This window comes from Callorhinus ursinus, unplaced genomic scaffold, assembly GCF_003265705.2.
Source record: "Callorhinus ursinus isolate GAN/ISIS: 27379988/994484 unplaced genomic scaffold, GSC_fseal_2.0 scaffold15, whole genome shotgun sequence".
NCBI lineage: Eukaryota > Metazoa > Chordata > Mammalia > Carnivora > Otariidae > Callorhinus > Callorhinus ursinus.
In genome coordinates, this window is record NW_027397077.1 from 13,401,956 (window position 1) to 13,429,531 (window position 27,576).

The following is a 27,576-nucleotide window of genomic DNA, read 5'->3' on the forward strand; positions in this document are numbered from 1 at the left end:
TTATCAAAGGGACTGTCCCAACCATCCTGATTCACTGGGTAGCTGCACCTACATTTTCTCTGGGTTACAGAGCTGCAGCCTCAAGTGTCCTGGGAATCCCAAGGAAGGAATTAATTCCACACAGGTAATAAAATTTTGACTATAGTTTTGTTTTGTTGAAATGTTTTAAAATTGTTAATCTATACTATTATGAATATATGTTAAATAGAATATTAACTATTAAACATAACAAAGAAACACTTGGCATTTCAATCAAACACAGAATCAATGCCAAGCAGCACAATATATGGCCGCGGGTGTGTAGACCTGCCCCCAGCCATCCACTGCCTTTGTACACAAACTTCACTGTGTGAGTTAACTTCCCTCAACACTGTGAGCCATGGAGCTAATGCTGTAAAAGTGTGATGTAAGGGGTTTAGTTCTGGAATTGGTATTTTCCTTATTTAGAATCACCTCTGGGGTGCCTAGGTGGCTCAGTCGTTAAGTGGCTGCCTTCGGCTCAGGTCATGATCCCAGACTCCTGGGATCGAGTCCTGCATCAGGCTCCCTGCTCAGCAGGAAGCCTGCTTCTCCCTCTCCCACTCCCCCTGCTTGTGTTCCTGCTCTCGCTGTGTCTCTGTCAAATAAATAAAATCTTAAAAAAAAAAAATCACCTCTGGTAGGTGAGTGGAAAGTCAACTATTACTGAAGCTGAAGAAATGACTTAACACTTGTGAAAACATGTTTTCTGATATTAAGTTTTATCCGGTTAGTCTCCCCAAATCTGTTTTTCACCTACATGTCAAGTAAATAAAAGTTTCAAAGGTTTCTCGTATGCTTCAAAGAAACATTTCTCTTCATGTTTTCTAGAAGGGCTATATTCCAGTCAAGCAAGAGTGGTACATCAGGGAGGAGGACCGTGAAAAGACCATTTAAAAGAAAGACCCATGGGGCGCCTGGGTGGCTCAGCTGGCTGAGTATCTCAGCTCAGGTCTTGATCTCGGGGTTGTGAGTTTAAGCGTTGTGTTGGACTCCACACTGGGCATAGAGCCTACTTAAAAAAAAAAAAAGAATGACACAAAGATACTTGGTTTTATAATATATATATTTTGAAGTAAGTGAAGACAACACAGATTTTTTTTTAATGTCTTTCAGATGTTTTCTTAAGTTTGTCCAATTTAGTTATCCAACTGACAAAGCAAGGCAACCCCACGCTTGATCCAGTGTTGAGTGGGTTGGTCTGTCTTTAACAGCATTGCAATAACAAAGTTAGTGGAATGTCCTGTAGTGGAAAGAGTTCCTTTACGTTCACTTGTCTTGTAGAGGGGACAGACGTAGGCATTCGACTTCACAATCTGAGACTTTTTGGCTTGGAAAAGAAAGAAATACATTCATTTGGTAAAGGGAAAACAGCCCCTGGGGCTAAAAGAACAACTATTTTAGTACTAAATCTAAGATTATGATTATAATATTTGAACATTTCAATGTTGTTACTGTTGTATGTTGTTATATACCATTGGTATATAATTAATGACTGTGAAACAAGACAAGTGATTTCATATGGTGCATGATTCTCGGTTTAGAGGATAGGAATCGATTCTAAGTCCTGATAACTTAGCAGGCATGAAAACACTCAAGAGGACTTGGGACAGGAGGAGAAGGTAGGGAAGAAGGAATAAAATACAGCACAGGCAATGCGGCAGATATATAAGGAGAGGACACTGCTGCTTAGAGCCCGAATACAAGAAATGGATAAATCAGAAGAAGCGGAAGTTACTATTTGCTTTCAGCAGGTTATTACTAGGGAAGACACACCGACTCTTACCTACTCACAGAAAGAACCTACATATTATCCTTGAAAAGCCTGATATGAGCTATTAGGAGTGTTTCTAAACTAAGGCTACATTTCTCATAGTTATAATTGAACTGCGTTAATAATGAAAATACTTAATGGGTTAGGTGGTGATTGTGGGATGATTTGGAAATGTTTCCATTGATAATTATCAGAGAACAAAAACACTAGAGAAGAAAGAAAAAACAAAAGAATGAGGCTCATTTGTTCAAACTCGGGGAAAAATGATGGTAGCAGAAGAAGGGAAGGAGTGAGTAGCTTTCCCAGGAGAGCAGAGTCGGCCTCCAGCCCCTGTGCCTTGCAGGTTTGTGCCTTCGGGCACTTGTCTGGCTCTTGGGCCTCGGAGTTCCCATAGCCAGAAGACTGTAGCCACCAGCCGTGTGTTTCTGAGAGGTGTGCAAAAGCATTTCAGAATCAAAATATTGATGGGAAGCCCCGGACTCTGGAAAACTAGAAGTGTGGGGGAGGGACAGAGAAAATGTTGCATCCCATGGGATAAGAGCACAAAGAGGCATGATGATATGCCCAGAATAACATGAATGCAACACGAAAAAGGGGAACAATATATTTCCAATGTAAACATTAAGTTGCTGTTTATTGTAATTGAACAAAGTCTTAATAGGTTTGAACAGAGAGTTAACTGGGGGATCCATTAAAAACACCCCTCTCTAAAACTCTTAGGAAATTTTGTTAGAAGTAGACTTACTTGGTTTTATCCATATGATGGGCATCAGGTCAAATAGAAGTTTGGGGTGTTGTTCGGCAAGCAATCCACTGTGAGGAGAAATTGACATGTTTATTAGAAATACGATGAAATTTGCTTCTAGAAATTGCTACTTAGATATCGGCTTTTAATAATACAAGAGAGGACCAGAAATATGCAGAGAAAGAAATATAAAACAAAACAAAACAAAGCCAAGGAAGAGGCAATGAATAATTGAAAGAAACGAAAGAAAATTATGGCAAGGCAATGTGTGCAAACAGTGGAAAAATATCAATTCCTGTCACTTAAAAAAAAAGATTTATTTATTTGAGAGAGAGAGTGCATGAGTGGGGTAGGGGCAGGAGAGAGGGAGAAGCAGACTCCCCACGGAGCAGGGAACCTGACGATCCGATCCCAGGACCCTGAGATCATGACCTGAGCTGAAGGCAGATGCTTAACTGACAAAGCCACCCAGGCGCCCCTGCCACTTTTTAAGTACCATTCATGAGGCCAACACTATCCTATCACATTTGGTCCTCACCGTGACCTTGTCCCTGTTCCTGTTCCACAGATGAAGAGTGGAGGTTCAGAGAGGTTGAGTAGTTTTCTCTCAGTAACACAGCCCTTACGTGCCAGAGTCAGAATTCAAACGCACCTCTGCCTGTCTAGAAAACGTGGTTTCTTTTCCCTATGTTTATTTGTTTGAAAAAAGGAGGGAAGGGACGAAGGGACGAAGGGAGGAAGAAGGAAGGAAAAGATGAATGAATACATATGTAAGGAAAAGTAAGCTAAGACAAATGTCAGTAGAGTGATGAAAAAGAAGAGAGAGAAAAATAACCACAGGAATGAGGTGGAGCTAAGTCTCCCCCTTGCCCTGTCTTGAAATGATCTCTCTAGAGCCTCCTTCTTGCTCCCCTCAAGCGATTCTCGGGGCCTCAGCCTTTAACCCTCCCTTGAGAGCAAAGCCTAACCCTGACCCTGGAAATAGAGGATTGTGCTTATTAGTGGACTGATAAAGAGCAGGGTTCCAAGGGAAATAATCTGTCCCCTTCCCTCTTACCTCTACGTATTTTTCCTTAAAGATTTATTTATTTTTTATTTTAGAGAGAGCGAGGACGAGCGGGAGGGGGAGAGGGAGAGGGAGAGAATCTCAAGCAGACTCCCGCTGAGCGCAGAGCCCTGAGGCAGGGCTCGGTCCCACCGCCCTAAGATCATAACCTGAGCAAGAACCAAGAGTCCCCTGTGTAACTGACTGAGCCACCCAGGTGCCCCTCCCCTGTGTATTTTAAACAAGAATAGCAATGCTCAGTTTTCCAAGCTGGAAATTCAGTATTTATTTTAAATATTTTTTTTATTATGTCATCAAAATCTGAGAGAAAGTTTTCCATTTACCAACAGAAATGGGAAGTTTACCATAACCATAAAATGTTTGAAAGTGGGGCACTCCTGCATGTTACGAGACAGAAGGTAACAGAGTCCTAAAACAGAAGAAGCGAGAAAATAATTTCAGCTAACTTCTACCAGTAAGACCACTGGAATATTAACTAAAAATTCTTCAGGACCTAAAAACACTCACTTATCAATTGCTCCAGCCTGAGTAACAATTTATTGCAAGGATTCTGATATTTTTTACTACTTGCCATATTCCCTAGAAGAGGCCATTTGGTGGGGTGGGAGGGAGACAGCAGATGGTGTGTTTTACTCATTCAGCTACAACTAAAGCCATGTCTTCAGTTCAAAGCCCTGACCTTGTTCTGTCCCAGCGTGCCCCATCAAGATACAATCCGTGGATGTACACGCCGTCTTCTGGGGCCATCTCGGATGTATCCGAAGGAATAACCTGAAGGGAGAGGTACACACTCGTAATGGTTTCTTTCCCAGACCACTCTGTCTCATAAGGAAAACATTTGCTCAATTTTCAGAATGTATTCAGGGAAACTCCACTATATAATGGCTTGTATACATTTTTCAGTAGAAGTGTAAATGTAAAAATGTATAATACAGTTCTTTTTGAAGCATTTTATCAGGTTTTACTGTACCTTATATTAATTTCAGCTAAAACAGAAGAGCAGCATTAGATTATTTGAGTGGAAAATTGAAATATATATAAGTCCTATCAGACACAGCAAGACAAATATCATCTACTTTCTTCATGAAACACAAAGGATGGAAAGAAATCAAATAGTTTATAATGGACCATAAAGATAGGAATTCTGCATCTCTTACTTGCTTAAATACATGATTTTGATATAGTGATAGACTGTGGAGTTCAGGGGGTTACTGTACCTCAAATTCATATCCTAGTAAATCAATAGGGATGGTGTATTTTCTGGCATAATTCTGCATAGCTCCAGTTAGGAAGGCTTGGGTGAAAAAGAATCCTGAGAGCCAGAACACATTAGGTTTTCCTGAATTATGCCAGTCCTGTAAAGGGCAAACAAAATGCATCATGTTCATTTTCCAACTCACACAGTATCACCTCATACAATTCCTTTTTTTTTTTTTTAAAGATTGTATTTATTTATTTGACAGAGAGAGACACAGGGAGAGTGCGAACACAAGCAGGGGGAGTGGGAGAGGGAGAAGCAGGCTTCCTGTGGAGCAGGGAGCCCGATGCGGGGCTCGATCCCAGGACCCTGGGATCAGGACCCGAGCCGAAGGCAGATGCTGAACGACTGAGCCACCCAGGCGCCCTCATATACAATTCCTGATTCTGGTTTTTGTGCTGCCCACACTTTCCGCCACAGGACTCTCTTCCCCTACTCAAAGCACAGGACCTTGGCCTTCTACCTCTTTTCCCTTATAGTTACTCTTCTTGGAAAATTCAAACTAATTTTAACATTAACCTGAATAAAACAACATTTGAAAGATTCACATCTTCTGCAAAGAGCCAAAGATAAATTATTTGGGGATTTATCATATTACTTAATCCTACTCAAAAGCCACTACCTTTAGACATCTTACGCATCATATCACAGAGCCCTCCTGTGTTGATTCCAGCTCCTTAAACCTCTCAACACCCCGTGCCTCCATGCCCACTGCCCCCACTCCAGTTCAGAGATCCACTGTCTTCTTTCTGTATTGATGTGTCCATCTTCTCACTTCTTCCCTCTCTCTCTGCTCAGCACATCTAGAGTCACGCTTCCAGAGTAGACTTCACCATACATGGTTCGGATTGGGTTTAGCACCTTGCATCATTCTTTAGTGATCTACTACTACTCTACCAAATTAAGGTCTAAGCACCTTAGTCTCCTATTCAAGAGACTTCACAATCTGGCCCCAAATTGCATTTCCAGCTTGGTCCCTTTTAATTCCTCTTCAAGCATCTTGCATTCTAATCAGACTATTTGCTGGTCTCTTCTCTGCATTGGGTGGACATCCGTCTTACATCCCGATGGAGGCTGAACCTTTCCACACTCTTCACCCAAGCACTTTTGGTGCAGGAACTCTACTTCCTGGGGTGGGCACGTGATTCATGCCTGGCCGATGATACCTCCAGTCATCGGGATCAATTCAGGAATGGACACGTGACCCAATCAAAGCCAGAGATGCAGAGACTCTTGCTGGGACTTTTGGGGAAAAGACACTCAGCTCTGTGAAGTTGTGTGGATGTGGGGCCAGAGTTGCTGCAGCTCTTTTGCTACCATCGGACAAGAACCTACCTGCGAATGGAGTCAAGCCTCAGAGAAAGGGAGCCAGGAGACGAGGTGCAAGAATCCAGGACCAGGGAACAATTTTGCACCCCACGTCAGCTCCTGCCTAGAGCCACTTGACGCCCTGGATTTTTCAATTACTGAGGGAATAAACTTTATTTGCGTTTATGTCAGAATTTTTACAACAGAATCAGTCCTAAATGACATACTGCCTTTCATTGCACAGCTATGTCTAAGTCCTTTTCCTTTTTTCTTGTAGCATCTAAAACCTCTCATCCCTTAGACCCAGCTCAAATGCTTCCTCATCCAGTAAACAAGCTCTGCTTTCCTGGGCTAGAAGAACTCTCTCCTTTCTTTGAATTCCCAGAACATTTTGCAAATTGATCTTTTATGACGCATCTCCTACTCTACTGAATTCGTTTTTTCTTAGATACATATAAGCTTATCCCCCTGTAGACTACTGGCAACTTGAAGGCAGGGCTCATGTGGCCCTCACACTTTTATCTCACAGAGGACACAACAAGATGTTCTGGACAAAGTGGGGGTCTCAATTCACATTAGTTGAATGAACAGATGAATCAATAAAATGAACTCTGTCTCTGAGCGAGCAGTACACTGTGGGAAGAAGCCAGCTTTGCTTCCTGGGAGGAAGAGACCAGACTTGTGCTAGAGATGTTGCAACAGTGTAATTATCAAATCAGGAAGAGGTGGAGGGGTGCCTGGGTGGCTCAGCAGGTTAAGCATCCGACTCTTGATTTCCACTCAGGTCATGATCTCAGGGTTGTGAGATCGAGCCTGGTGCTGGGGGTGGGGGCACGCTCAGCAGGGCGTCTGCTTGAGATTCTTTCCCTCTGCCCCCCCCCCATGCTGTCTCTCTCAAATAAATAAATCAATCTTAAAAATAAAAAATAAAAGAAGAGGTGGAAAAAGAGATGGACCTTGGAAAGGACACATGCCAGGCAGAACTGGCACCATGCACAAAAAAGTTGTCAGAACCCAGAAGGCGAGTGTATAGAAAATTCCCTGGCTCACTCCAGGGCTTCGTTTAGCCAAGAATGTCACGAGTGTCTGGGTCAGCAACTTGTATAGGGTTTCTGAATTAGCTACCATTTACTGGGTGCTTAGTGCATGCCAGGCACTGTGCTCAGCACTTTACATGCATCACCTCATTTGGTTCACAAAATAATTCAGTGAGTTATTCCTCCCATTTTACAGATGAGGAAACTGGAGTGCAGAAAGATGAATAACATCTTGCTCAAAGTCACACAGATACTAAGTGTCAGATAAATAGGATGAATGGTGAGAGAGGAAAGAGGAAAAGAGAAAACTCCAGGTGACTCATTTGCTTAACTTGTTAACTCTAAACAGCACGGGGAGGTGAAGTCAAGAGTCCAGGAGAAAGAAAGGAGAGGGGAAAACCATACAGCTTCCCTAAGGGTAAGAGGACAGTGGGGAGAGATCCATTCAGAGGAAGAAGGTGTACGGCGAAGGATGATAAAAGTGCCCAATAGTGAGTGAGGTCTTCCTTACTCATTCGAATGGAGTGATTCCAAGGGGGAAGTACAAATTTCAGAGAGTAGGGAGTTTGGTGTGGACTTTTTATCAACAACTAAAGGAATTTGTCCTGGAGACTTTCCCTGCTGGCACCGTGCCAGGACCCCTCTAAAAGACCAAGGCAATAACACTTTGTGGCCCTTTAGGAATGAAGCAATATACAGGAAATGGAAGCAGTGTCAATAAAAGTTTCAGAAAAGCTTGGGAAATGAACTGAAGTGTAAAAAAAAAAAAAAAAAAGGAAGATTGTGGCAAGGGGGAGAACGGGATTAACCATATGTCCCAATGCTTTTGACAAGGGATGTTTCCATCCGAAAGAGGCTGTGCACACAGGAGGGGCTAGGACAATGCCTTGTAGATGTGGCTAGGACTCACCCAGGCGTACGCAGCTTCACCTACCCAGTCAGCAAAGGTGAAAACCAACGTTAATTCTGAGAAACAGGCACTCATAATCACTATTGTTAGGGATACAATTAAATAATTTTTCCGGAGGCTGACTAGGTAATGTCTATCAAAATCCCTAAAGATAGCCAGATGGAATTGATGAAAGCATTTAAGTAGGATCCACTGACCAACAGGAATTTTTCTAGAAACACAAGGGCAGTTTTACACTTGGAAATCCAGTGACACAATTCAATGCAATAATTAGCTAATGAAGAAAAAAAGAGTCACATCATCAGCAATAAATGCTGCAAAGGCATTTGATAAAGTTCAACAAGTTATGATATTACAAAAGAATAATCTTTTACTGAGTTCTTACCAATACCATGGGACTGTCACCCTGTGAGATAAAATTGACCATTTTATGGATGAGAAAACTGCTAAGTGGCATCTCTTCTACACCCTGAACACTGAAAACCCCTGTTTTCTGGACTGTTTTGTTGTTGTTGTTAAATGTAAAATCTACACAAAAATCTCCTATAAATTAATTTTTCAGAAACAGCCAAGAAGAAAAATGGGCCGAGGAGATGAAGAGGCAATTCACAGGAGAAATACAAATGGCAAGCACACATACCAGAAGAAGCACAAGCTCACTAATTATTAAAAAAAAAAAATGGGGCATCTGGGTGGCTCAGTCGGTTAAGCATCCGACTCCTGATTTCAGCTCAGGTCATGATCCTACAGGGTCGTGGGATCTACCTTGTATTGGGCTCCCTGCTCAGTGGGGAGTCTCCTTGAGATTCTCTCTCCCTCTTCCTCTGCCCCTCCCCCACATACTCACACACTCTCTCTCTCTCTCTCAAAAAAAAAGGCAGATTGAAACAATAAGACTGGTTCATCTATCAGATTGGTAAAAATTAAAAAGGGGTGAATGAGAAAGCCTCTCTCTCCACATCTTCATAAGCACTGGCTATTTTATGATTAGCTTCCACAGTGAAACAAATAAAGGTCTTGTGTAATAGAAAGGCAACTGAACACGGAGAGGTCATATACCTAATGTGAATTTCCAAAAAGTATTTTGGGGGCTCTCCCCACTTCTTACCCCCACATAAACATTAACCACAGGATGGGGGCAAGCCGAGTTGCTGGGGAGGAGACAGTGCCCTGAACATCCTTTATGTGTGTGTTTTGGGATGCGGGGTAGAGATTTCAAAGCACTCAACTTTTCCCTTTTACGAGATAAAGGATAAGAAGTAACTGATTTTAAGACAATGGCCAGTTATTGGTAAATCCAAATCTTGGGTTCTTTTTGTGATTTACCACCAGTATTAAAATGACAAAACCAAGTATGTGGTCTCAGAGAGCCACAAACCTAGAATCTTAAAAAAATATGTCACCTATTACTTGGACTTGAGTAAAGTAAAATTTTAACTTTCTCCTCAGTACTTTGAAATATGTTATTTTTTTTAAAGATTTTATTTATTTATTTGACAGAGAGAGACACAGCGAGAGAGGGAACACAAGCAGGGGGAGTGGGAGAGGGAGAAGCAGGCTTCCCGCTGAGCAGGGAGCCCGATACGGGGCTCAATCCCAGAACCCCAGGATCATGACCTGAGCTGAAGGCAGATGCTTAATCGACTGAGCCACTCAGGTGCCCCTGAAATATGTTATTTTTAATATTTTTTTCTTTTAAAAATGTTATTTATTTATTTGAAAGACAGAGAGCACAAGCAGGGGGAGGGGCCAAGGGAGAGGGAGAAGCAGACTCCCTGCTGAGCAGGGAGCCCAATGTGGGACTCAATCCCAGGACCCTGGGATCATGACCTGAGCTGAAGGCAGATGCTTAACCCACTGAGCCGCCCATGCGCCCGTATTTTCAATATTCTAAAAGTTCGGTTAGATTACCATGACTGGTAACCACATTGCTCAACTCAGAGACATTCAAGTGACCAGAGTGTTTCTAATCTCTCTCCAGTCAATCAAAAAATAAAATTTTATATATATATATATATATAAATTACATAATCTTTTACCTGTAAAAAGTTCAACCGGGCTAGAAAATCTGTGATATAACTTGCTAGGGGTTTAAGACTTGGGTATGATCGTGCAGCCCATATTTCTGGAACCTTTCCAACAAGCAGACTGCCAGAGAATGCCTCCAGTGCAGAATCCATTACAACCACGCCCTTAATAGCTTTTTCAAGGTCCTGTAGAGTGTTGCGTATAGTTTTAATTAAACTGCAAAGAAAGAAATCATTTCATCAATGTACATATGAGGGTAAATATCAATGTACTGTCTTTCCAGAAGAAGCAGCCAAAATCTCATTCACAGCTTTATGGAAGTGTTTCCCCAAATGGAGTCACCTCCCAGTTGGTAATGGAAGGTAATTTTAGGTGATACTTGGATGAACGTTTTTCGTTTTAATCACTACATAATATAGAAAATAATACAACAAGCATATCAAAGTTGTTGCTTTCTGGGTATTATGGTTTAAGACCAGGCTAATTTAAGCAGAGAATGATTTTAGGAAAAATATCAGGTAAATAATGTTACAGGGTGACATGCAAATACCGAAAAAGTTATAAAGGTGTAATCCAAAGGCTGAAATTTGTGAAATAATTCCTTAAAGCATAAAGCATATATTCATGGATATACTTGCAAATACTTTGCTTCCCACATAGACCCAAACTGCTAAGAACGCTGTAAATAGACCTGAGCTGAGGGTTTTAGGCTAGAGGCCTAAGCAACTGAGAGACTGAGAGACAGTATACTATTACATATAAATACATATGGTCTTTGTATAAAAACTACTGAATTAAGGCATCACAGTGTCTTAATATATTTTTAAGTGTCAACAAGTCCAGAAACCCAAATAAACTTGAAAACACCTTAGAAAATTCGTAATCAAAACAATTTTTCCATTCCTTAAGCCAGTATTGAATTGTAGAAAATTCAATTAAAATATTCAAAGCAAATAGTTTGTTCACTATTGTGGGATACCTAATCGACCTAGGTTGGACTAAGGAAGAAAAGGGAGGTGTATATGCGTCAAGTGGCAGAATAATGACAAAAGACTTGTCATTGGCTCATTTGGTCTGTAGTTCCTGAGGAGAACAGTAACGGGTGGTGAGAATTATGACTAATGAATATTTTCACCAGTAAAAACAGATCTCATTTCCATCACTTTTGCATTCTAAAAGATACCTTCACTTCTGCGGCAGAAGATTATACAACTTTAAAGAGTGGGGCTGGATCCTAAGGAAATGGCAGGTTTTGATAAGTTTTTCTTAAAATTTTAATTCAATACCAGTGTGTCTTTTTTTTTTTTTAAATCAACTTTGATTGGTTGTTTTCTGAACCACTGGGGAGATAGATCCTTACTTGTTAAATCTTTCCATTTCTTGTACTAACACGGTATTCATGCTCTCTTCATAGCTCACAGGAAACTTCAGTAGTGCTAATTCAATGTCAAAATCATTTGGTAGCTAAGAAAATAGATTTTGAAGATCACACATTACTCTCAGAATGGATAATTCATTTCATTCAGCTATCACATCACTAGTAGCTAACACTAGGCAGTTACTATGGGCTAGGCGTTGTGCTAACTGCTTTCCATACATTATTTCATGTAATCCTAACCATGTACTCTCAAGGGGGCTATTGTCATCTCCATTTTACAGATGAGGATATTCAAGTACAGTTGACCCTTGAACAATGCAGGGGTTAGAGCGTTGCCCCCCCCCGCCCCCCACATAGTCAAAAATCCATGTATAAGTTCGACTCTCCAAAAACTTCACTAATAACCTACAATTGACCGGAAACCTTGCCAATAATGTAAACAGTCAATTAACACATATTTTGTATGTCATATATATTATAGACTGTATTCTTACAATACAGTAAGCTAGAGAAAAGAAAATGTTATTAAGAAAATCTTAAGGAAGAAAAGATACATTTATAGTACTGTGCCGTATTTATCAAAAAAATTCACATATAAGTGGATCTGTGCAGTTCAAACCTGTGTTGTTCAGGGTCAGCTGTACAGAGAGGTTGAGTAACTGCCCAAGGGCACACAGCCAAAAGGTGATCTGTTTAAATCCACAGGTCTCTAACTGCAAAGCCCATGCTCTTTGGGAAAGTGCTTTGCAGAAGATATATATTTCTGAAATGTTGTATAATTTCCTTTTGTAAGCTGAATCTAATTTTTCATTGATAAAACTGATTTGCCATTTCCTAACAGTTTTATATTTATTTCCAATCAATTATCAACGGGCTCCAAATAGCTTAGCTTACCCCACTTCCAGATAATTAATGTGTGACTGCATTAGGGTTCCAAGGAATAGGGAGAGAGAAGGCATCAAGTGTCTGCTTTCTAGGAGGCACCTCAGAGATGCTTGAGAAGTGAAGGGGACTTTGGGACTGATAATCAAGCCTCAAGACATTGGAATTCACACTCCAAGGCAAAGAAGCTTCCCAGTCAGGGAGGTCCCGAACTAAGAAAGCTGAACTGCCCAGAGTCACACTAGGTGGTGTCACTCAAGGACTCTTTGGCTCAGCACAGCCCCTTTTCCCCAAATACATTCCCAAATGCCACTGCCAGCTAACTTCCTCTTCAGGACCACGTAAGAGCCACTATTCTGCAAGAGTGAGGACCTCCCCCCCAGAGATGAACTGCAGAAACAGTGAGGGGCCACGGGTGAGGAGACTCAGCGCAGGCGCAGCAGGCTGGGACAGTGTGGGAGGAGGCGAGCTTGCTTTCACCTGCGGCCGCGGCCGGGCGCACAGTGCGGAGGCTCTCCTTAGGAGTGGTGTAAGGGCAAGGCCACCAACGCAGTGGAGAGGAGTGCCGCTGTCTGTGGGCTTTCAAGGCAGGTGGACCATGGGTCAGGCTCTGCTCTGTCAGAACACCTGACACTGAAATATGGGGCTAATTATAGCATTTACCCTGGAGGGGAATTGTGAAGATCCACTTATGACCATAATCTTTTTAAAGTTCCCTTGGTAGTTCCTTGTTGAATTTAAGACAGAGAAAAAAGGTAAGAAGAAAGAGTTATCATTCCACTTTACCTGGTAGGCTAAGTATTTTGGGCTATATATAGTATGAAGAGAAATAAAAAAAAGCTGTAGTTGCTAATTTAGTGCTGATCTTACTTCCTGTGCCCCCTCCCTAAGGTGCAGATTAAAAACCATTCATCCCTTGAACCAGCAAGTTCAGACCATTTCCTCCAGTTTTTAAAAAATAGATCCATTATCTTTGTTTGGAAATGATAATAAGTCACATGTTCATTAGCTCATCCACAACTGTAGTTACTAAGAACTTATATTGTGCCAGGCATCATGCAGAGCACTTTAAATTCATGACCTCTTAGACGTTCACAAGAACCTCATACTGTTGGTACTATGATCACCACTTTACAGATTTGAGAACTAAGGCTCAGAAAGGCAAAAAGTTTCTCACTCAAGGTCCTAATGCTGCCAAATGGAGTCTTCAGATTGTCAATTCAGTACCATTTTAATTTACAGGATAAGCAACATATTTTAAACTAAACATTACCTTCTTGAGAATATCTTTGGTGATTTCTAATAGAATCTGGTCAGCACTTCCTGAGGATCCTGTCTGTTTGGAGCCTCCCTGGGTGAGGAGCAAGGACTCAAAGAGGACTTTTGTTTGTTGCAGATCTTTGGAAATATCAACATTTTCATGTAATCCAAATATCTCAGGGTGTTGAGTAAATGGGAGATTCTACCAGAAAACAGATGAAGCAAGCATCATATTTCTACCAGCTACGTTAATTCATAAGGTGTAAAAGCATGCAGACCAAAAAGGGTTAAAAATCAACTACACATTAAGCACCGAGGAATCAAACTCTTCCAATTTTCAGTAATGGCCAGAAACAAAAGATACTGAAAGTTGACTGAAACCATACTACTTGTCTAGCCCTCTACATTACAGGGGAACATTTCATTATTTGCTTTTAGAAAAATCACACTTAAATCTAACCCTATTTTCAGTGACATCAGTTACCTTAATGAATTCAATGTACTCATCGTAGGTGCCTTTGGGAGGCGCAAAATAGTTTCCACTGGGAGAAAACTTGTAATGAGGGTTTTCGATGATTTGTGGGTTATAAAAGTCAGCCAGCATGGTTAGGAGGAGGCGTCTGTCCCAATCGTCTGTCACCCTTCCACCATAGTTACATTCCCCGGTCAGATAGGAGATAGCTTCAAATGGAACTGTATTATATTCATTTATAAATAACTGAAACAAAGGAAAAATAAAATGAGAAAAACCTTCAAGTTTTTTTTTACTTCATTTCCATTTTAAAATGACATTAAATACCTATCTCTCTCTCTCAATCATCTATCCATCTATATGCACAGAAGTGGGGTTGAGCGAACTATCATCACAACTTACCTTTGGAAGGCTAGGATTGTTAGTGTTTATTTTTTATTTTATTTTACCTTTTTTTTTTTGAGAGAGTGAGAGAATGGGGAGGGGGGACAGAAGGAGAGAGAGAGAATCTTAAGCAGACTCCACGCCCAGCACAGAGCCCGACGTGAGGCTCGATCTCACGATCCTGAGATCACGACCTAAGCGGAAATCAAGAGTCAGACGCTTACCCAGATGACTGAGCCACCCGGGTGTCCTGTTAGTGTTTATTTTAAATTACTTTGCTTATCTGCATCTTCCAATTTTAGGGCTGGGGGAATAAACATGTATTGCTTCTGTAATAAGAAAAACATTTAACAAAAAAAGATGGCATTAAAGTTACCAAGGATTTTTTCATATGAATTTGAATAAACCTTGTTTTAGGGCACTGGTTGTTAATTGGGGCAGTTTTGTCCCTTAGGGGACCTTTGGCAATATTTGGGGACATTTTAGATTGGTGGTTGGGGGTGCTACTGTCATCTAGTGGGCAGAAGTTTAGATGCCGCTAAACAGTGCCCAGGCCAGCTGCCCGCAGCAAGGAGCTATCTGACCCCAAATGCCAATTGCGCCAAGGCTGAGAACGAAGTGCCTAGCTTAGGGCACTGTTTGCAATGTGATTAAAACAAAGCAGTCCCAAATTTTAGTGCCAAAGCCTGGTTCACACAATATGACAACATTTAAAACAGTAATAAAAACTACTATTTGTAGGGGCGCCTGGGTGGCTCAGTTGGTTAAGCCACTGTCTTCGGCTCAGGTCATGATCCCAGAGTCCCGGGATCGAGTCCCGCATCGGACTCCCCCTTCTCTGTGGGGAGCCTGCTTCTCCCTCTGCCTCTGCCTGCGACTCCCCCTGCTTGTGCTCAGTCTGTCTCTCTCTCTCTATGTCAAATAAATAAATAAAATATTTTTTTAAAAAAACTACTATTTGTATAACTTTTACATTATCTTACTTATCTCCCGATGACCCTGTCAAGTAGGAAGCTGAGTCTGGGAAATGTGAAATGATATGAAGGCCTGAATTTATTTCTTCCAGTTCCAGATCCTTCACTTTTTCCCATAGACAGGAATTTTTGGTAATATATGTATTAGGATGGTATAAGTTACTGGATGAGAACTTTTCCTGCCCCCAAAACTTACCTAATAGTGCAGGAATTATAACAGAAATGATGCACAGTTAAGAAAACATATTTCCAAATTATCCAGAGCCAAGTTAAAAGAAGGTGTCGTTCTTTGTTTGAGACTCCAATGTTTTCGGGAGGAAGAGAAGCGTCATGAGATATGAGCAGGAGACGGAAGGTCATCTTTTGTGGTGAAAGAGGAAAGTTTCTCCCTTTCTTATCTTTGGGGGAGGGAAAGGCATGTTAAACTGGGTTTCCCCCCCTTCCCAAAACTGAAGGAAGAGACCCCAGGAGAAATTCATGTTAAATTTGTGGCATATGCAAGACACAGAGACTAACAAGTATTCCTTGGTTGTCTACTCCTTAGCCGTAAGTTCGCTGGAGGCAAGAGGTAGCCTGCTGGTAGGACCAGGTGAAGATGGTTTAAAGACTGATCCCCCCTCAAGTACCCAGTTCTTGATGATATAAAAGAGGATTTAATCTATGCCTGCCAGCTCCAATGTTGGGGTTAGGAGGGTTGATGACACCAGAGGCTGCAGGCTGGGGCCTGGCCAGAAGAGAACTCTCAGTTGACTGGTTATCTGCAGTAGGATGATATTAGCAAAATGTTCTCCAAGCTTAGGCTATATCAACTAAATTGTTCTTAAAACAAATGTTTAAAATCAATGTAATTTCATCATGTAATTATAATTCTATAAGCACCAATTTCATCAGTTGTCCAAGGATTTTCAAATTGACAGGTTTGTTCTAATTAGGGTTTCTGCCTTGCTTACAGGAAAGAAAAAGAGTTGATAAAATATCAAAAGTTTCTATAAAAATTATCAGTTATGGTATAAACATGATTAAATATTCATAGCCTTATAAAGCCGTACCTGAGTGAAACCTAATGGGGCTTTATCAACACTTCCCAGTTCCCTTTATGAGGCCCCATGTCACAAAGGCTCTTGTCACAGCAAAGAAGCAGAAATGCATTAATACTCTGTGGTTGTCCAGCTGGATTACTATATTTGGTAAAATATGATAGAAATAATGGGGAAAGTACTGGAGTTGGACAGACTGGAGTTCAAATCCTATCTCAATGGGCAAGCTCACTTCTTAGCTTTGGTTTTCTCAAAAATAGGGATAATAACAACCTTATAGAATTGCTTCGAATTAATGTAAATAATGTGCCTACTTCAAAGTCTGAGTTAGCAGGAATTTATAGCAGATATTTTTTTTCTTTCTGGGGGACTGCTGACTCTTTAAATGTCTTATTTTGTAAGTCTTTAGAAACTGGAAAACCCAAACACTCATTTTCCAGCCTCCTTTATAATTACACCTTAGACCTGTGAGCTAGACTTCGAACTGGGGTGTAGTGCACAAGAAAGCAGGATTAGCAAAGAATCTTTTTTGATGACATCATGGGGCTTACAGTAGACCAGAGTGTGTGTGGCAGCTATGTGAGCTGTGGTGTTGAATATTCAACCAGGGTTGAGGATCTGCTCTTACCAAGACATGGTGAGTTCTAGACATGACTCTGGATGCCTTGGCTCTCCAGCCATCTTAGGCATTCTATGATCTACCCAAATATTCTTTCAATAAATTCCTTTTCTACTTAAAGTAGGCAGCCTATTTCTTTTGGTTGATAGAGCTAAACTGTAGCTTTGACTGAGCGGAGAAAGAGAGTATAGTAAGGACCTCTCTAAAGCCAACACTTGAGGAGGGCACTGCAGAAAGACAGAAAGAACCAGGGTCCTTGATGACAACACTTGCTCAGTCAACCAACTCCAGAGCCTGTCCTTCCTTTGTACTACTTTTTTATGTGAGATAGTAAGTTTCATTATGGTTTAAGCCAGTTTCAATCAGGTTTTCCATTACTTACAGCAGAAAAAATCCACAGAGATAGTGCTTCATAAACCACAGTTATAATTTTTACTACGATCCACCCACCTACTAGTGATGTTGGGAGGATTAAGTTTATTTTAAGCAAAGGGAGTTGTCTAGGGCCTGACACACAGTGATCCTCCATCAATGTTAATTTCTTTCTAATTTTACCTGTAGTTGTCGAATACTGATGCGTAAGTCTGATTCATTAAATCCATATGGAATATTCCAACCGAGAGGACCAAATTTCTTTCTCTCTTGTACAAGGGCATGAAAAAAACAAACTCCAAACAGCAACTTCTCCCATGTCTTGAGTATAAAAATTACACAACAAGAAAAAATTCTGATCAGATTTCCATCAGTAAGATCAGGGGAATCAACAATCTTTTTTCATTGTAAGATTCTATGATCATATATTTCTGCAAACTTCTATTTAAAAAAGACATGCTACCTCATGGAGGACAGTAGGAGAAGGAAGGGAAAAATGAAGGGGGGTGCGGAATTGGAGGGAGAGATGAACCATGAGAGAACTATGGACTCTGAGAGACAAACAGGGTTTTGCGGGGCAGCGGGGGGGATGGGTTAGCCTGGTGATGGGTATTAAGGAGGGCACGTACTGCATGGAGCACTGGGTGTTATACGAAAACAATGGATCGTGGATCACCACATCAAAAACTAATGAAGTATTGTATAGTGACTAATATAACATAATAAAATAATAATAATAAAAAAGACATGCTACCTAAAACAATGCAAATTATAAAAGTATTAATCTTATGACTTAAAACCTCCAAAGCTAGACAAACTGCAATATTAAACTTTGTTAAAATGCAATAATTCTACCATTTGCCAAAGTATTGGCTACTCATACTTTGGTGTTGTCCATAGATATTTACAACTTCAGTACTTTAAATGTTATCCCGTAGACTCACTGGCATATGTTTAAAACTACAGTGCGATAGCATAATTAATTATTATGATAGGAATAAATCCCAATATATAGTTCCTGATTTTATGACTTTCCATTTGAAGATCATTCTTGAAACCCTTGTTTATTTACTCTGTCCTGGTATCTTCATATGTGTGACACATATGTCCAAAGGGATGGGCCTCTCACTGAGTCTATCAGTGCTCTGGAGGATGGCCACCCATCTCTTTGAGGACCGCCCCCCCCAAGTAAGTTTCAAGTACGCTACCTTGATGGCTTAAATTAAATCATTTCAAACATTGATCCAAATACAGAAAATATCCATCCAACTATCTTCACGTGATGTAGAAATTATTTCTATAATATTAAAATGCAAGTACACCATGGCCTTACTGAATAACTATTTTCTTGAAATGCTGTACATAAATTAAAGCATATTTTAAATATACTGGGTGAAAGCTGTGGTGAAACATTTAAAAGGGGGAAACCTTTTGGCAATGAGAGCAATAACCTAATTTACATGTATTTTCCACGTATTTTCACCCAATGGGGTTTTCTTAAGGAGATCATAATCCCTCCACATTTTTGCCCTGTGCTTGTGGCCAAAAATGTTCCTGGGGTATCAGAGAAATCTTAGGATTTCTTGCAGGAGCTCAACCCTTGATGGGAATCAGACACTATACCACCTTCTCCATTTTTGTAAGCTCTCTTTCTAGCTAAACCACCAAATATCCTACTTTTCTCCAAGAATTTCAAATAAATATATTGCTTAGAACTAGGGGCACACAGAAGCTATCATTAAGCAGAGAGAAACTAGCTGGCTTCCAAAGAATTCAATTCTTTATTTTCATTACCATTCTTTTTCTAGCTCAAATAGGCAAATATGATAAATGGCATGTGCTGGGGTAAGGGCAGGGAATGAATTTCCCTTGGTGCTGATGTTTCGTTCCATGTGAGGAGACCTCAGTGTAACACTTCTAGATTTTCCCCATCCTTGTATTCACTGCAGGAGAAGGGAATAATCTATCTGGCTGATAAATTTGGGAAAAGTTAACCAGATATGCTCTGCTCAGCTTTTCCCTTTCCATCTTAGAAGTGAGCTTTCCTTAGGGAAGAAAGTTTTCCTCTGTTCCTGAGGGTGGATAAATCTGTTTAATTCTTCCTTTTTTTTTTTTTAAGATTTTATTTATTTGACAGAGAGATAGAGAGCACAAGTAGGCAGAGAGGCAGGCAGAGGGAGAGGGAGAAGCAGGCTTCCTGCTGAGCAGGGAGCCTGATGCGGGGCTCGATCCCAGGACCCTGGGATCATGACCGGAGCCGAAGGCAGTGGCTTAACCAACTGAGCCACCCAGGGGCCCCAAATCTGTTTAATTCTATTCAGTGATACGAACCCCATTTGTTCACAGATATCAACTATATCTTCCAACCTAGTCTATATCAGTAATTAAAGTTATAATCTGGTTCCCTTATGTTTATACTTTTTCCTGTTTCTTAGCTGGTAAGAATGCCAGCAGGAAAAAGGAGTGCTATTTGTTTATTAGGATTCCTAAGTCCCCAGTACCACGTGCAAAACTGTTTCACATGAGCACACTAAAAGGCATGATTAATATGTCAAAATGGTATTGCTAGAATTTAAGTTCCATGAAGGCAGATTTGGGGGAAGGGGGTCTATTTTATTCTCACTGCTTTATATCTAGGGAGCAGGGAGCCTGATGCGGGGCTCGATCACCTAACACACATTTTGTTGAAAGAATGAATACATGAGGGGCGCCTGGGTGGCTCAGTCGTTAAGCATCTGCCTTCAGCTTAGGTCATGATCCCGGGGTCCTGGGATCTAGCCCTGCATGGGGCTCCCTGCTCCTTGGGAAGCCTGCTTTTCCCTTTCCTGCTCCCCCTGCTTGTGTTCCCTCTCTCATTGTGTCTCTTTCTGTAAACAAATAAATAAAATCTTTAAAAAAAAAAGAATGAATACATGATATAAAAATAGATTGCTACTCTTGGGTCTTCATCAAACTTGTTAATGGATTTTGGTTTACAAAGTAAGACACATTCATTCAGTCAACAGATACCTATTTGAATGTCTACTCTGTGGGAAGCAGAGCACGAACTGCTGGGAAGAAAATGATGAACAATACAGGTACAATATCTGTCTTCTTAGAGAATGCCTAAAGTTTAACATTGTTAAATATTTTTTAACTTTTTATTGTTATGTTAATCACCATACATTACATCATTAGTTTTTAATGTAGTGTTCCATGATTCATTGTTTGTGCATAACACCCAGTGCTCCACGCAGATCGTGCCCTCTTTAATACCCATCACCAGGCTAACCCATCCCCCCACCCCCCTTCCCTCTAGAACCCTCAGTTTGTTTTTCAGAGTCCATCATCTCTCATGGTTCATCTCCCCCTCTGATTTCCCCCCCTTCATTCTTCCCCTCCTGCTATCTTCTTCTTTTTTCCTTAACATATATTGCATTATTTGTTTAACATTGTTAAATATTTATAGTCCCAGATTTTCTCACTGTTAGAACACATTTGAAAAGCTCCAGAGGCTGAACATTACCAGTTCCTTTTCCTGGCATCCACCGAAAAACTGAGAATCAGAAATTGGATCAGTGAGGTAAGATTGAAGGAGATTTAGCCGAAGACCCGTGGGAGGCTCATTAGTCATTTTCACTCCGTTCTGTAGGATGGTTACTGGGAACTAAGAATAAACAGAGCATTACTAAAGATAACCAGCTTGAGTCCTAAACATGCATATACTAGTGGGTTAAAAATAGGTAAAAAAGAGGACTCCAGAAATATTTTTAAGACCTCTTAAGGTTAAGCATTTAAGGCTTGATTAAGATACACAATGTAAGAGATAACTGAATAAATGTACTGAGCTTCATACAAAATAAACATACTTTCGGAGATGGATAACTTGTGAGCCAAAGCCTAAAGGACGAGTTACAGACTTCAGGGGTAAAATCTTCACACATTTTTTCCAACATGGGCATCCAGGAGACGGCAAGGTGACAATTCTGTAGGCACACCCAAGTTCCTTCTTCTATTGCTGCTTTAATCATTTTTGTTGCAATTGGTCCTTGTCCTTGTCCCAGGGAAATTGCTTGAAATTTATTTCCAGACATAGCTTTATCATTTGCAAATTTCAGCAGGCCTAAGAGAGCACCAAAAAACAGTTTCACTGCTTGCTCTAAAATCACAAAGTATGCCTTATGTTTCACTGTGCAGGTACTTCACTGGAAGATTCCAGTTACTTTTCCTTATACATCTCAGATTTACTAAGTGAGCTACAATCATATAAGAAACGGCCATTGATGGGGTGCCTGGGTGGCTCAGTTGGTTAAGCGTCTGCCTTTGGCTCAAGTCATGATCTCAGGGTCCTGGGATTGAGCCCTGCGTCGGGCTCCCCGCTCAGCTGGGAGCCTGCTTCTCCCTCTCCTTCCCACTTGTTCTCTCTCTTGCTATCTCTGTCTCTTTCTCTCAAATAAATAAATAAATAAAATCTTTAAAAAATTAAAAAAAGAAGTGGCCATTGAGCAAGACGGTTTATCTATAGGTTCTTCAAAGTATTCAGTAGGCAGACTTACTAGCCATGGGATCCGCTCCCGGAGATAGCACAAAAATTAAAGGGATGGTACAGTTTGAGTCCAAGTAACTCTTTGTCAAATCAAATGGTGGAGGCTCCACAAATTTTTTCCCTAGTTTGTCAGTTACATAATTTGTTATAGCTGGAGTTATCTGTTAAAGAGAGAAATAATATGCCCTTTAGAGTAATTTTCATTTCACATAACAATTGTGATGATTACTGAAAACCGACAGAGTACAATTTGAGTCTAATAGTCAAGAAAAGCATGCAGCTTATCATAGACACAAAGTGTGAATTTCTCTAATATGTAAGAAGTGTGTATAAATTGATAGGACCAGACTAACAATCCAAAAGAAAAAAGGGTGGAGACAATGAGCAGTTTATAGAAAATGACTCATGGAATCCATTTATAAAAATGGATCTTAAACATATGAAAAGATGCTCAAACTCATTCAGTATAGCAGAGACTGCAAATTGTCTCCCTGTTTGTCTCCTTTTGGTGATACAACCCCAAGTTTTCCCAACTTTTCTTGTACTTAGACGTGGCTGCATGACCAAGTTTTGGCCAGAGGGATGCAAGTAGAAGTTATACATGGTGCTTTCAGAAGGTATTTTTATAAGGAAGCTGTTTGCCTTCATTACTCTCTTTTGCTCTTCAACAGATGTGGTATTCATGAGCCAGCTCCAATCTCACTGAAGAGGACCACACTCTAGGGGATTTTCCTAGCATGAGAGAAAATACTTGAATGTCTGGATGATCTCAAAAGCAGAGCTGCCCCGCCAGTTGCCTCAAGCACTTGCCCTGGGTTCTTAGGCGAGAGAGAGATTCACTTCTTTTTTACTTAGGCTACTGTATTTTAGGTCTCTTTGTTACAGCAGTTAGTCTTACCCTAATACTCATAATTTTAAAAAACACAAATGATAACTATACTTAGATACCATTTTTCACCTATCAGATTGTTAGGTAAAGGGACAAGGATAGTGTCTATTTATTGACCCCTAGAGGGTGTCCTTCCCAGCACGCTGAAAACTCTTAGCTCAAAAGCCCATTGGCACCAAACTCAAACTTTTGCACATTCAGTTTTTGTAAACATAGCCCAAATAAGCAGATGTTTAGCCACTGACAGCCTGCCTACTTTGCACCCAACATCTGCTAGCTATAGATAAGTCCCAGGACATAAAGACCCCAAGCCAGTGCAGGCCTTCAGAGCTCCAATCCAGCGACTCCAAACCATAGTGCTGCTGAGAAACATCCCCAAGACACCGCATAGGCCTCTTCTCCCTTCTTCCTTGCCCTCCTCCCCTTTAGAGTTGTGGGACCCTCAACCCCCAAAAACCAGCATCTGGAGAGATTCCTGCTGTGAGGGACTTCTCTCTCTCCAACGGGCAAACTTGTTAAAGCATCATCCAGCGTAGCTCTTGTGTGCCTACTACCACCTCATGTCCATGTCTGCCCCCGCCCTCATTGGTCCCCAGATTCCTCAAACGCCCTCAACAGATTACCAAAGATCCAAAAGTTTGGCAACATTCTGTGTGGAAAAAACTATGGGTTAAACAGATATTCTCATACACCGCTGTGGAAAAGTCATCTAGTGTAACTTTCATGGATTTGGCAGTATCTATAAAAATTACAAATGGGCAAATCCACTGACTCAGCAATTTTATTCCCAGGACTTTATTCTGAGAGATAGTTGCACATGTGAGAAATGTCTTTTGAATAAGGTTATTTATTGCAACATTTTTATAGTAGATAATATATATATATTGTAAAGGTCCATCAATAGGAAATGGTTGAAGAAATTATGGCATACTCTTATAATGAAATACCATGCAATTGTAAAAAAAGAATGAGAAAGCTCTTTATAAATTGATAGGGGAAAAAGCAACATGCAAAACAGTGGATGCAACCATTTGTGTTAAAAAATAAATGGAAAAAGAATTAATACGTATGCATATTTATATGTGCATAAAAGGAAAACAAGAAGCAGATAACATGAGTTGCCTGAGGGAAAGGATGCTGAGAGCCTGGGAGATGCAGACTGGAGGTCCACTTTATTCATGTATACAAAACAGTTCTGAACCACAGGAATATGTTACTTCTTTATAAATTACATTAAAATTAATTTGAAGCCAAAGAATGATACTCATCAACATTAGCAGCAGAAAATAAGTAAAAGGGGAACTCAATATCACCTTCTAAACGTTAAACAACTTTCTAAAGTGAAGCTGTAGGAATTTGGTGGAGGGAGGAGAGATCATCACAGGCTTCTGCGGTCCTGGCAGAGATGGATCTGCAGTGTGTGGACTAGAAGGGAAGGAAGGATGGAGTCTTCTGTAGGAGAAATTTTGTGTAGTTGTGAGCAATTCTGTAGGTATAAACAGTGAAAATTTCCAGAAGTTTCAAGAAGCTAAGAATGGAATTGCAGAAAAGAGGTACGGTTAGCCAAGTAACAAGACTGCCAAGCCATAGTTCTGTCATTATTCTATAGGTATTGAAAGGCCACCGAAGCGTTTTCAAAAAAGGAGCTCACCATGATATAACAGACTTTATTTCTTTCTTTAATAATTTCACATGAGCAATGATGAAATCTTTTTTTTTTTTTAACCATTAACACCATGTATAGTTTGTATCTAGCATAGATCTTCGATGTAAATTTTAGGGAAGGGGAGATACTGAAGACCCAGAGACCTTGCTCCCTTTACTCTATGCACAGACCAGGGCAATGTTCCCTGACATGATGTAACTGCAATCAAATATGACAATTTTCTATAGAAAGAGTACCTTGTTCCAGTAATTTAATATAAGAAAAATTTATGACTTTTCTATAAGATTTTGATCCTTCACGTAAGACACTCTAGAGAAGAAATTATGGAGACATGAACAAACTTGGAGATAAGTTTTGTGATGGTTAATTTTAGGTGTCAGCTTTGCTAGAACAGAGTACCCAGATATTTGGTCAAATACTAGTCTGGATGTTGCTAGGAAGATATTTTAAAGATGAGATTAATGTTTAAATCACTAGACGTTAAGTGTATTACTCTCCATAATGTGAGTGGCCTCATTCAATCAGTTGAAGGCCTTAAGAGAAAAAAAAAAGACAGACCTCCACTGAGGAAGAGGGAATTTTGCCAGCACACTGACTTTGGACTTGACCTGCAATATGGTCTCTTCCCTGGGTCTCCAGCCTGCAGATTTTGGACTTGCCAGCCTCCACAATCATGTGAGCCAATTCCTGTAAATCTCTGTCTTAACTATCCTATTGGTTCTGTTTCTCTGGAGAATCCTGACAAACACAGCCTCTATTTGAACTTAGTTTAATTCAATTCAACTCAATTCACAGACATTTACTTAGATGTCCTACTATCTTACAGGCACTGCTTTAAGTTCTGGAGATATTGAGCAAAATAAGACATGGGTTCTGACCTCCAGAAGCTCAGAGTGTAGTGGGAGATGCTAACAAACAAGCAGACAATTATTGCATATTCCAGTGTGGTAAGTGCTGTAATGTTTAAGCACAGGCTCCCGAGCATGGCAGACTAGGCAATAACTCCACACTTGGCACTGAAACAACATTTCCATTGGCTATCAGGGAGCCATTCTGTGGAGTGCAAATTAGGCAAGTATTTCCCAGATGCAGAGCTAATCATTCCTAAGTTTACAATGAACAAGGGAGGCTATTGGTGATAAAATAATGAACACAGCATTGTTTTGGCTTTAAAGTGATCTACTGTCTAGTGAAAAGAACATATATATATATATATATATATATATATATATATATATATATACACACAACTGTCAGGTAGGAAAGAATGAGGTAAGTTTTAACAATGCATGAAGGTCTTAGAGAGTTAAGAAGAAGTACTCAGGAGTCTAATAATTATGTAAACCTCTGTTTGAATATACTCAGAGGCTAAGTGAAGCATTAGATGATGCTCCTTGTGATGCTTTACTAAAAACATAAAATGTTAAAAAAAGAAAAACAAAAAAGGAAAGAAGAAATGACCATTGCAATTACTTTCACCACCTTCATTTTATACATGGAGCTCAGAAAGATGAAGTTACTTTCTCAAAGTTTAAACTACATGTATGAACATAGTTTTTGGTTTTCTGTTTAAAATTTTTTCTTTTGGGTAACTGGGTGTTGGGCATTCGGAAGGCACGTGATGTGATGAGCACTGGGTGTTATATGCAACTAATGAATCACTGAACACTACATCAAAACTATGTTGGCTAATTGAAATTAAATAAAAAATATAATTGGAAATTCATCTCCTAATGAGATGAAGCAGGATCTAACTTGTCATATGCATTTAATGAAAGAGAAAGGTATATTCAGGTGAAAATTAATCAGCTCAGAAACTAGAATAATATTATTCTTGTTAATAGGAGGTTAAAAGATTAAATATTTATTATGGTAAAATAAAATAAGCATTAGCTATCAAAAAACATTTTTTTTCTTTTGTAACACCATAATCACCTTTCTTGAATGTGTGAAAATCAGGATCAGCCTGTTTATTTCACCTATAGAAAGATTTTTGTGTCTATTGGCCACCTGTATGTCTTCTTTGGAAAAATGTCTATTCATGTCTTCTACTTTTTAACTGGATTATTTGTTTTTTGGGTGTTGAGTTTTATTTTATTATTTTTTAAAGATTTTATTTATTTATTTGAGAGAGAGACACAGCTAGTGACAGAGATAGCAAAAGAGAGCACAAGTGGGGAGGACAAGGAGAAGCAGGCCCCCGCTGAGCAGGGAGCCTGATGTGGGGCTCGGTCCCAGAACCCTAGGGTAATGATCCAAACCGAAGGCAGACACCTAACCAACTGAGCCACCCAGGCGCCCCAAGGGTGTTGATTTTATAAGTTCACTCTGGAAAACAGTATGGCGGTTCCTCAAAAAGTTAAAAATAGAACTACCCTATGATCCAGCAATGGCACTCCTAGGTATTTACCCAAAGGATACAAAAATACTGATTCGAAGGCATACATGCACCTCAATGTTTATAGCAGCATTATCAACAATAGTCAAATTATGGAAAGAGCCCAAATTGTCCAGCATCTAATGAATGGATAAAGAAGATGTAGTATGTATATACAATGGAATATTAGTCAGCCATAAAAAAGAATGAAATCTTGCCATTTGCAATGACATGGATGGTGCTGGAGAGTATTATGCTAAGGGAAATAAGTCAGTCAGAGAAAGACAAATACCATATGATTTTGCTCATATGTGGAATTTAAGAAACAAGACAGATGAACACAGGGGGGAAAAAGAGATGCAAACCACAAAACAGACTCTTAAATATAGAGAACTGAGGGTTACTGGAGGCGAGGTGGGTGGGGGAATGGGTTAAATAGGTGATGGGGATTAAGGAGGGCGCTTGTAATGAGCACTGGGTGTAGTATGTAAGTGTGAATCACTAAATTCTACACCTGAAACTAATATTATAGTGTATGTTAACTAACTGGAATTTAAATAAAAACTTGGAAGAAAAAAAAGAAGGATTTTTGTGCAT

General features: G+C 40.1%; 1 protein-coding gene across 1 annotated transcript in view; it reads right to left on the reverse strand.

Annotated features, from left to right (window-relative positions):
* Positions 1–1,075: 1,075 nt before the first annotated feature.
* Positions 1,076–27,576, reverse strand: part of DNAH12 (dynein axonemal heavy chain 12) — a 233,005-nt gene continuing 206,504 nt past the window's right edge. The window contains exons 63-74 of the mRNA XM_025885603.2: positions 22,058–22,208; positions 21,371–21,624; positions 21,028–21,168; positions 17,706–17,843; positions 14,149–14,382; positions 13,678–13,866; positions 11,505–11,608; positions 10,156–10,360; positions 4,821–4,958; positions 4,283–4,374; positions 2,538–2,605; positions 1,076–1,348 (exon numbers count right to left, since the gene is read on the reverse strand). Of these exons, the coding sequence (XP_025741388.2) occupies positions 1,158–1,348; positions 2,538–2,605; positions 4,283–4,374; positions 4,821–4,958; positions 10,156–10,360; positions 11,505–11,608; positions 13,678–13,866; positions 14,149–14,382; positions 17,706–17,843; positions 21,028–21,168; positions 21,371–21,624; positions 22,058–22,208 (1,905 nt within the window). The 3' untranslated portion in view covers positions 1,076–1,157. The remainder of the gene's footprint in view (positions 1,349–2,537; positions 2,606–4,282; positions 4,375–4,820; positions 4,959–10,155; positions 10,361–11,504; positions 11,609–13,677; positions 13,867–14,148; positions 14,383–17,705; positions 17,844–21,027; positions 21,169–21,370; positions 21,625–22,057; positions 22,209–27,576) is intronic.